This window comes from Maniola jurtina, chromosome 5 (assembly GCF_905333055.1).
Source record: "Maniola jurtina chromosome 5, ilManJurt1.1, whole genome shotgun sequence".
NCBI lineage: Eukaryota > Metazoa > Arthropoda > Insecta > Lepidoptera > Nymphalidae > Maniola > Maniola jurtina.
In genome coordinates this window covers 7,355,032-7,367,073 of record NC_060033.1, presented here as the reverse complement: position 1 = coordinate 7,367,073, position 12,042 = coordinate 7,355,032, and the positions used below count along the sequence as shown (strand labels likewise).

At 35.8% G+C, this 12,042-nt stretch overlaps 1 protein-coding gene across 1 annotated transcript in view; it reads right to left on the bottom strand.

The window, feature by feature from the left end:
- Nucleotides 1-11,557, bottom strand: part of LOC123865044 (nose resistant to fluoxetine protein 6-like) — a 41,752-nt gene extending 30,195 nt beyond the window's left edge. The window contains exon 1 of the mRNA XM_045905867.1: nucleotides 11,484-11,557. Coding sequence (XP_045761823.1) covers nucleotides 11,484-11,505 — 22 coding nt within the window. The 5' untranslated portion in view covers nucleotides 11,506-11,557. The remainder of the gene's footprint in view (nucleotides 1-11,483) is intronic.
- Between the last annotated feature and the right edge of the window lie 485 nt (nucleotides 11,558-12,042).

Below are 12,042 nucleotides of genomic sequence, written 5' to 3'. Positions count from 1 at the left end.
GACGTGTACTGCATATTTATAATAAAATGAGGCGCCTACCACGGTATCTCACTGTACACCCGATTGCACAGTATATTTTATTCCAAAATTCGAAATTAGTAGCCGTGTCATACCTAATAGTACAATGGTAAAAGCAACGTTTATCCTCCACTGTATAGTCTCACCGCCCTCTTTATTGGTGTTTTGGTACTCTTTGGGAAAGGTCTAGTCTATCTATGGTTTGCAGTGGACGTCTGCAGGCTGAAATGATGATGAAGATGATGGTTATATTATATGATATAATGATACCGTGGTTCGATCCCGGGCAGGCACCTCTAACTTCGTGAGGAAACCTGCATGTCTGAGAGTACGCCATAATTAATGTTCTCAATCAAAGGTGTGTAAAGTGTGCCACTCTATAACTGGCCAACACGGTAGATTACTCTTCTCATTGTACTCTGCTCATTTTAAGAAAATACCCATGTTTAGTAGTGGGCGGCGATGTGTTCAATAATTATGATCATGGTTAAACTACCACCAACGCGTGGAAAACGCGACAGTTAGTTAGTCGGGTCTACTCATGTCATGAGGGATGATTTCTTAAAATTTAGTTACACTCGGCAATCTTGTTTGTAGACTTTAATTTCTTGGTTTGGAATTAAATACATACACGTACCTACGTGCATAATATCTCATCTGATGGTAAGTGTTGATACAATCTAATATTGAATGCGTTCACCAGGAAGAGATATTATCCGATATATCCAGGTGACGTGTACAACAATACCTTCATAGTATAATAGTAGCTCTCTAATCAGTTTGCACACACCTCAATTGGCATTGTACCAGAATACTAGATTAATTGCCGACATGTTAGCAGTGCCTAGAATGAATTCAAATTGATTACAATTAGGTATAAGAATTATTCTGAAACAAAAATAATTTAACGAGTTAATTTTACCAAACAGAGACATCATTTCAAATACAAAATATTTATATTAATGTGTTTTATGAAAAACACTAGTTCATATTATAACTTATAACCATTTATTAACTTTTTTTGATTGAACAGCAATTTTTTTTTGTGGGCTTATATTTTATAGGAGAGGTTTTGGGACGTGGGTTCGATTTCCGGTAAGGATGTTTGGGAATTTGTAATTTCCAAATTATCTCTGGTCTAATAGAAGGCTTCGTGGCTAGTTACCACATTAGAAGCCGATAGGAGGTATTGGTTTCATAAAATTGTCATGTACATCTTCTAAATAAGAATTATCAGGTACTTTCTGTTCTCATGCTTTACCCAAATACCCAAAAACCCATACCCAATTTTTTTCTTTTCAAAATTGTTATTCATATTATAGTTCGATATTTTCTATACTAGTAACAAGTTTCTATAATTGGCTGTGGCATAGATACAAATGAATGTATACTAGTACTTTATCTGGACGATAAGACGAAACTCTAAGGATTCCTTGAATACAAAATAGTAACCAGAATAATCCCAATGAATTAAAATAACCACTGACAGACATCGTAAAATATTTGTCTCTACCAAACATCAGTTCAATCTTATTTTAGAAGACTGTGGGAAGGTCCCGATATTAAAAAAGTTTGTTGAATTCGTTTATAAAATTTACATTACAGACTTCAGTCCTAGTTCCGCAACTTGCCGATTCGGTGAACAATGGCTACGTGATTCGGACCGTTGTCTGTCCGTACTTTCTGACAAATCAATATTCAATGGCCGTCTTTACTGGAGGTGACATCTTTGCCGAAGACCAAATCTGCATATTGATTTTCTCTGAAATTTCAAACTGATGATAATAATGACAATAGGCAACGTGGGATGACCTCCTAATCTATTGGATCGACGACTTTAACAAGTGCAAGTGGGAAGCGGGTAGTTGAAGAAGAGTTTGCATGGTGGCATGCTCTCTGAAAATAAGTAATAAATTAATATGTACTACATACAGGCTGCAGTGGGCCCGAGCTGATCGTCAAATTACTATAATATGTATCGTTATAAAGATATGAACGCTAAAATTTCAAATAGCTAAGCAATGTTGGTATGACCACAGTTTTACGATATGATATATCGTAACTCGTATGCTCCATGAGTGTCGGATCGTCATAAGAAAAAATAATGACAGCAAAAAGAACGCGTGTCGTCGGTAGAGTAGGTACCTTAACAGGGCTCTCTCCGTCACTCGTTTCATACAATCGTAGTTCCAATTTCATTTGAATATTAAGCAACCAAAGTCCATGAAATTTTGCAGACATATTCTAGAAACTAATATCTGTGTCGGTGGTGTTTTAGATTTTTCTAAAAATATGTAGTTTTAAAATTACAGGGGCTCAAAGATTTGTATGAAAATTTTTAAGACCGCGTAACTTTGAAACCGAATATTTTTACAGAAATCTGGAAAACCACAGACATAGATATTAGTTTCTAAAATATGTGTGCACATGGACTTTGGTTGCTTAATATTCAAATGAAATTGGAACTACGATTGTATGAAACGAGTGACGGAGAGAGCCCTCTTGACAAACGGCTCTTGAAAGATTGTAATACAAAGAATTGTATAAAGATTGCATTAATGAATTAATGAATGAAATATTGTATGCTTTATTTTACACTAAATTGTGTTAAAAAGAAAGACAACAGTAAAAAAAAAACTAAGCAAAATAGAAGTGCAATTGGCGGCTTTATCGCTTTGAAGCTATATTTACTAGGCAACCAAATTGAGGAGGATTTAACAGAGCTCTCTCCGTCACTTACTCCATACAATCGTAGTTCCCATTTCATTTGAATATTAAGCAACCAAAGTCCATGAAATTTTGCAGACATAGTCTAGAAACTAATATCTGTGTCTGTGGTGTTTTAGATTTTTCTAAAAATATGTAGTTTTAAAATTACAGGGGCTCAAAGATTTGTATTTTTCTTTAAAAAAAGGCCCAACTTTGTGCTCGTTTTTCTAGACAACGAAGCAATTTAATGAAATTTGGAAAAACCACAGACCTAGAAAATTTAATGAATATCATGCAGTAAAAAAATTATCGTTATATATTTTATATTGTTATAATTATGTTGGAACTACGAAAACCAGAAATTACACCCAGAAATCTTGAAAATTTCGTGCTGTCTCGATTTCTGCAAGAGGGGTGGTGAGGTGCGGGGGACGACCAACCCCCGACGGTGACGGGGGGCGGAAACTGACAGTCTAAACTGGTCTAAACACACGGGCCACATTTAAACTACACCCGACTCTAAACTTGTCGATAGGTCTAACTAAATACACTGGTACATTTCAACTTGCGTTAGACGTATGCGTTACCTACTCAGACGTTGCCTGTAGATAAAAATATGTCTCATGTTTGCTGGCAATAGCGCATGCATCAAACCCTGCAAGTTGCACCTATTCCTCACCCAATACGCAATTCCTCACGCAATACGCACAGCTTTAATATTATAATTTTTGACAATGTATACTATATGTAATGCCATATCACAGGTCACTCTCTGATTTATTGCTAACAATTTACTTCCAAATCAATTCCAAATGCAAAGAAATCTAAGTGTGTTCAATTCACACTGCCCAATACCAGGACCTTAAATGACATAAATTCATTGATAAATAATCATATATTGAAAATAAAGGAGAACCCCGTGTTTCTCGGTATAACGTTAGATGCAAAGCTTCTATGGAACACCCACATATCAACACTTGATGGTAAACTCAACTCTGCTGCTTACACTGTTAGAAAAATTCGACAGGTACTGACGTGGAAACTGCAAAAATTGTATATTTTGCCTATTTTCACTGTATTATGTCTTACGGACTCTTGCTATGAGATAAAGCGATAGATATTGAGAAAAAAATGTATTACAGAAAAGGACAGGACGTGCAATTTATAATTTAAAACCGCGCGCTGCCATACAATAAAAATATAAGGAAATAAGTACCTTATTTATTATCTTATAGTAGCTTTTAAATATATTTACTACTAGCTAATGCCCACAGCTTTGCTCGCGTGGATTTAGGTTTTTGAAAATCCCGATCCTTTCATTTCCCAGAACAAAAGTTGCCTCTCCGTAATAGCCCGTCCCCGGGATGCAACTTGTTTCTGTATCACGTAAGAACATTTAAACGGATGATCCTTTTCAAATCCCGAGGGATCACCAGGATTTAGGAATGCAATTTCTTACAGCATCAGGGTTGAGGTCAACGACAAAGTATTTACTTGGTATAGATACCTTCAATATCAATTAATAATCGACACTTTTTAAATCCCATTAGCTTTAGTAGTCAGGTCCCCTGCAACATCAGGATTGAGGAGTTGGAATCCAAATTTTTTATTGAACAATGTCGCAAACTTTCTTTATCGATTAAAAAAACTAGCCAAAATTACGCAGTTAGGTTACCTGCCAAATTTCATGGTTTTGAGTCAACGGGAAGTACCCTAGAGGTTTTCTTGACACACTCGACAGACAGAGAGATAGACAACAAAGTGATCCTATAAGAGTTCTGTTTTTCGTTTTGAGGTACGAAACCCTAGAAACGTAGGAACGGCATTCCGAACCAGTGGTAAATTTTTCTGACCAAAAAACACTTTGAAGTTTACCTAAAAGTTTACAGGAATAAAAATTTATCATTGTACTCCATTCCATTTCATTCTATTCCATTCTGTTCAAAGATAAATAGATTATAAAAATATTTGTCACCGAAACAATAATTTACGATACATCAACCAATATCAATTTTACTGATGACAATCTGACTATTACCAAAGTGAACGACTACTATAATATCTATTATATACGACTAACATAATATGTATTATAAATTGTGTGCCGTTTGCATTCTCACTAAGTTCTCATTAAGTTTGTTTTATTTGGTTAAACTTTCTGGCATTTATATTGTTATGACGTTTAATTGGCAAACAGTCTGTTTATTGGCTGAAACTCAAAAATTCAGCCAATCACAACAAATAAAATATTTTAATAATGATTGATGCAGCTTTCTGTAATCGAAAACAAAATATTTGACATTAACTTGAATGTGACAGTGATTTCCGAGTAGGGTTGCCAGAGGCCCCGTATTTTACTGGTTACTGGTTGGTATTTCAGGATACAGAAACCCGTAATTATGAAAATAAAATATGGGGCAAATAAAACTAAATATTTTTAGGGTTCCGTACCTCAAAAGCAAAAAGGAAATAGGATCAATTCGCTGTCTGTCTGTCTGTCCGTCTGTCTGTCTTTCCGTCTGTCCGTCTGTCTGTCTGTCCATCTGTCCGTCTGTCCGTCTCTTCGTCTGTCATGTGTTCATGAACAAATATTAGTATTTTCAATTTTCAAAGTAACTAAATATTAAATCAAGTAGGTTATTATATGAAAGGACTTTACCAGTACATTCTAAGACAGATTTTTATTTATTTTTATGCATATTTTTTTTAATGCATAACAGTTTTGATTTCTTGTGTAAAATGTCGAAAAAAAATACCCGAATACGGAACCCTCGGTGCGTGAGTCTGACTCGCACTTGGCCGGTTTTTTACAAATTCAGCCGGGCTGGCTTGCGAAACCAAACGCTGACGTTATGTCCAGTAGAAAGAATACATATTTTCCTTGTGCGACAATGCGTAGAATAATACCTGCGTAGCCGAAACCCACTCGATTTTGATCATGGCCGTAGCCAAAGAGGCGGAGGTTGGTTTTAGGATCTAAGCCTTTTTTTATACAAGTTAGCCCTTGACTTTAATCCCTCCTAGTGGTAATAGTGCAGTCTAATTTCTTGGCCGGTAGGGCCATACTAACCATATAACTAGCCATGACCCAAGCCTCCCACCAGACCAGAAATTTAGAAATGGCCACTGCGTCTGGGAGACCGTCAAAAACCTAAACCTAAAATAATACTTACACTATTTCTTGCATTTGCTTACCAATTTTTTTTGGAAATATATCAAACATTTCGCGCTCGCTTCACTCGCGTTTTGAATTTGTATTACTTGGTGTATGCCCCGCAATTTCGTCTGCATGAATTTAGGTTTTTAAAAATTCCGTGGGAGATTTTCCGGGATAAAAGCTTATGTTCGTTTCTGGGGTGCAAGTTACCTCTGAATAGTAAGTATCAAAATTTTGGTAAAGAAGTATCTTGCTATGGCTAAACTCGTTTCCCTTTCACTTATTTTTTTCTGTATTGAACCAAAAACACTTACGCTCACTGCGCTGCGCTTTTTCATTGTTGTATTTTATTCCACTATCAAATTGAAAGGCGAAATTCAACTAACCAGGTAATTAGCCCATAAAGTTGAGCGAACGTATTTTTCCTCATGACAGGATTCAGTTCCGGCCCTGATAAAACCTCTCCCGAAATCAATTCCTGGCTACGGCCATGGTATTGATACTTTGAAGGTGGAATTACAAGTTAAATGTAATTTTAAGTTAACATGCATTTTGTTTTACAAAATGAAGAGTTTTTAAAAGCTATTGAAATAAATAAATAATCTTTTATTTAAAACCACATTGCAAACACAGTTCACCGATCAAGACCCGGCAACATACAGAGAAAAAATACAAAACATACAAATAAACTGAAATATCTAAATAAGCTTTCAGAGAGAACCACCGCCTATTTCTTCAAATACAATAATAAACAATACAATAATACAACAATATATAAGAAACAATATCTCCCGTAAACAAATCTAAACCCCGTATTTTTGATGGTGGTAGCCTGTAAATCTAAAAGAGGCAGGTGGCAACCCTACACCTACCCTACACCTAGACAGAATGAAAAATTTGTTTTCATTACTCGGCAGGCCTACTGCCAAAGTTTGACAGAAAGTGTGGCGGTAGTTGTGACCTCTGATTGGCCGACTCTCTTTCACTATTTGCTAAAATTGATGATTGCAACAACAATTTTTGCTTTTTTGTAATCGAAAACAGAACACGGACGTCAAACAGGTTGACTAATTGCAATCATTTCTGACCGGCTAACATTGTTCCGCTAGTGGCTCAAACTCACTGTCGCAGCAAGAACATGGTAAATTCAGCCAATCACAGCAATTTGAATTGGATATCACAAATGTACCGATCTAGGAACCGAGAATGCACGAACCAGGGCAAATAGAGATAAGAACAATAATATCATACGTAGGAATTCGACGGGGGCTTGTTGACAAGTATCCTCTTAAGACTTAGCAAACTCAAAGTGCGGTCTATAGATCTCAGTCTGAGAGGATTATGTTTGGTTTCGCGCAATTTGACAATTTCTTAAGAAACCCCATTATTATAATACTGATAAAACAAGTAGGCATTCCGCATTCAGCTAAAGCCGATGAAAGCGGGTTAGCTTTTCCAAATAAATTGTAGAGCGCAGCGCCTACTCTTATTAATAAGCATTTTCCACATTATGAGACATCGTATGTAAGTAACACCAGTTATGGTCTTGAGCTAGTTGATAAAATCGATCAACTGCGAGTCCCTAATTAACCACTCATCAATTAATTATTTATTATTGACGAAGCATAAGAAGAATATCGTGTTTTCTTAATCAAAACAAGGTTTCCAAATAAAGTTCACAAAGTCCTAAATAAATTCAACAAGATATAGTTGAAAATTAAAACCCGTCTACTATCGTCTTAATAAACGCTGAAATATTATAGTAAAATTGTTTTTCTGTGGCTTGGTATATTTTAATAATATTGTAAAATATAATTTATGAACTCGAAATTTTCTCCTCTTTCTCCACTCGATACGATAGCAAAAAATTTTTTTTAGAGATGTTTTTGGGTGCAACACCCGCCATATTGATTTTTAACCCCCGACCCAAAAAGAGGGGTGTTATAAGTTTGACGTGTGTATCTGTGTGTCTGTGTATCTGTGTATCTGTCTGTGGCACCGTAGCGCCTAAACTAATGAACCGATTTTAATTTAGTTTTTTTTTGTTTGAAAGGTGGCTTGATCGAGTGTTCTTAGCTATAATCCAAGAAAATCGGTTCAGCCGTTTGAAAGTTATCAGCTCTTTTCTAGTTATTGTAACCTTCACTTGTCGGGGGTGTTATAAATTTTTAATTTACACAGTCTTGTGTTCATTTAAAATGTAGCCTATGTCACCCGGTCTATAACAAATCGATTGACACCTCATTCATCAGAATTGGCTCAATAGTTTAGGCGCCACGGTGGAACATACATAAGTAAACACAAACTTACATACATACATACATACATAGACTGCTAAAATCATGACCCTTCCTTTTGGCTTCGCTGTAGTCGAGTAATAAATAAAGCCAAGAAAATGAATCATCTAGAATCTAGATGAAACTTATGCTTCGTGTTGTGTTGTGTTGAGTTTTTAAAAACTATTGAAATAAATAAATAATCTTTTATTTAAGACCACATTGTAAACACAGTTCACCGATCAAGACCCGGCAACATACAGAGAAAAAATACAAAACATACAAATAAACTGAAATACCTAAATAAGCTTTCAGAGAGAACCACCGCCTATTTCTTCAAATACAATAATAAACAATACAATAATACAACAATATATAAGAAACAATGTCTCCCGTAAACAAATCTAAACCCCGTATTTTTGATGGTGGTAGCCTGTAAATCTAAAAGAGGCAGGTGGCAACCCTACACCTACCCTACACCTAGACAGAATGAAAAATTTGTTTTCATTACTCGGCAGGCCTACTGCCAAAGTTTGACAGAAAGTGTGGCGGTAGTTGTGACCTCTGATTGGCCGACTCTCTTTCACTATTTGCTAAAATTGATGATTGCAACAACAATTTTTGCTTTTTTGTAATCTAAAACAGAACACGGACGTCAAACAGGTTGACTAATTGCAATCATTTCTGACCGGCTAACATTGTTCCGCTAGTGGCTCAAACTCACTGTCGCAGCAAGAACATGGTAAATTCAGCCAATCACAGCAATTTGAATTGGTTATCACAAATGTACCGATCTAGGAACCGAGAATGCACGAACCAGGGCAAATAGAGATAAGAACAATAATATCATACGTAGGAAATCGACGGGGGCTCGTTGACAAGTATCCTCTTAATGAATAGTGAAAAAGGGTTTAGAAAATGCCTACCGGGACAGATTTACCTATTCAATAGTTAAGATTGTACACATTTATGCGCGCTTTTCGTGTAACGTCCTCGTAATTAATACGCAACGCTGCCTATGTATACAACATACATAATATTATTTAAAATCGGAGTAGGTAACAGTCTTCAGTTATTACTTTCAGATTCAATATTAAAAAACTTAGACAAGCTTTATATTCATGGCATTCACATTACGGACCCCAATGCTAGTTCAAGAAATTAATTTTTGAATTATGATTTGGTAAAACAATGCTTATCTACGCAACTTTGATCGAGAAAATTGTCCGTCTTATAAAATAAATATTAACTTATACTCATCCATTATAGGTAAAAAAAATGGAACAAAAGAAATTTTCAGAAATCAATTAAATTAGTGTATCTACTTGACATTTAATTAAGTAAATATACATATTGTAACAACTACATAATACTTAGGAATATAACAGAATCCCCTCAAATAGTACTAGGTATGTGTTAGTCTAATTTCCAAAAAGATGACAAGACGATATTCCTACCTGCACGACAATAACAAAAATACTCCAAAACACCGCGTAATATTTCAAAATTTATTGGGACCACACCGGAAGCTATAAAAGTCGGTTAACAATAGATATACGTGACTCGGCACAGCACAGCGCGGCAATGACGTTTATTCGTTAGATTCATCAATATTCAATACCCGTCTTTAATATAGGGGACAAACATCTTTGGTGAAGTATAAAACGAATCTGCATACAAATTATAAGCAACGCTTCTGTGTAATAGTAATGCAGACTTGCGATTAAAAATTTCGCCAACGCGACTTGGGCGGCCGAGTTCCTAGGATTACCACCTTACACCGTGCTGTAGCCAGGTCGCAAACGTCCTTATTGTTTCCACTGAGGGCCGGTCGGGCTAGAGTCTAGACATTCACGTTACACCGGGCTGTTTGCCGACTGCTGAAAGCTTCTATCGATTTTGGTAAAAGGATTTTTCGTTTGAATTAACTTATAGCGCAACTTTCAGAGCGGGCCTTGTACGCTTTAATGTGAATCACTGGATGGTACATGTTACACCACGCCGGTCAGGCCGTGCTCTGATGGCGCACTGTCGGCTTTAATTCGCAAGACACTGTCGTAAGTCTGCAGAAAGTGTCCCGACGCAAAACAATCAATCGTCACCGTTGAACGTTGATTGGTTCTCGAGTGTTTTTCCTTACAATTGCTTTAGTAACAAATTAGTTTCACGCACGGCAGCTCGTGTTATAAGTAGTGCAAAGGACCTGTCACGCAAAAGACAGCATGTGTTTGGAGGTTTTAAGATGAGACAAAAGTACGATAATGTGGTGTCGTTTCATAACATTCTGTGTGTTGGTCACTTTAATACTCTTTGTAGTGGTGAGCTGCATTTACGGCCGACCGGTGATCCATTTGTTTTTCCACAAATGTTGTGATGAAGATATTGAAAACGATCAAGTGATCTTTGAAAATTTTGGCAATAATTTTTTGAGGGAAAGATTAGTTGGAGCTGAAATTGTTGAAACGGACAACGTGACATTATATGACTCGGAAGAAGCGAAGTCTATGCTGGAGGATATTAAACAAATGTTCAACGTTCATAATCCTAAAACAAGAGATGTCTTAGAAAATGATGAAACTGGATAAGAAGTAACTGAAGTTATTGCTGAAGCTTATGAAGGAAAACTGACAGAAATATCTGGAAGAAACACTGTAACGAAAGATAGTTCAGCATATATTGAAATAATCGCTATTAGTTATCTAGAGATAAAGGATAAGCAATCCCAAATAACTTTGCCTTTTGCCAAAATGTGTATCGATTTAAGCTATACCTAAGATGAATTAGATGTATTAATACCTATTATAATGTTTGTAAAACACATATAAATAAAATACATGCAAATCTTTGAATAATATGCTTATGTATAATAATGCATAGGTAACAAACGTACAGACAGATTGACGTCCTAACAATTCTATATTCTTTTCTATAATATGTGGAACAGGTAAGCTCACCAATGCGAAGTCGAGGTGTACAGATTACTCGTAAATACGCATACCTACCTACTTATACAAAAATATGTAATAATTTTATCAGTTACTGCATTAAAGCCTGTTAACCATAATATCATTCTAAAACAATGTACTAAAATCGATTATTTGGAATTGTATAATTAATTTATCTGTGCGTAGTTTAAATTAGATACGTTAATAATGTTAACATATTATTGTTTAATTAAAATTGCATACGATAACAAATTGCCATATTACCAAGAGATTATACTTTGTTATTAGTGGTTATTAGTGTGTAATTTATTAGTTTACCTATTTTGATCGTGTATTAGTGTGAAGATAATTAAAATATTAAAATAATATTATACTTACTTACTCTTACCCAATCATCCATGTGGTTTGGTTTCTAAAATTCACGTAGAAATTAGTTGTTTTCCTGGGACAAAAGGTATCACAATGATCAGTTCGGCGGTGCTTTAGCCATGAATATTTTTTTTTATTCAGACACAAGTTAGCCCTTGACTGCAATCTCAACTGGTGGGAAGTGATTATGCAGTCTAAGATAGAAGCGGGCTAACCTGGAAGGGAATGGCAGTTTTTATTAAATCCATACCGTCGGTTTCCACACGGCATCGTACTGTAACGCTGAATCGCTTGGCGGTACGGCTTTGCCGGTAGGGTGATAACTAGCCACGGCCGAAACCTCCCGCCAGACAATATATATCTACATTTCAGACTAGAGAGACTAGACAGACACTCTTTTGCATTTACGATATTAATATTGATGATATTTATGGGCAAGTAGGCAACGATTTCTATGAACTACGCAGTTACATTTAATTCCAAGTATGAAGGTATAATGATAGTAATAAGTGGCACAGTATGGATGGTATGGATTTTTGCCTTTTCTGTATTTTATGTAGATATGGAA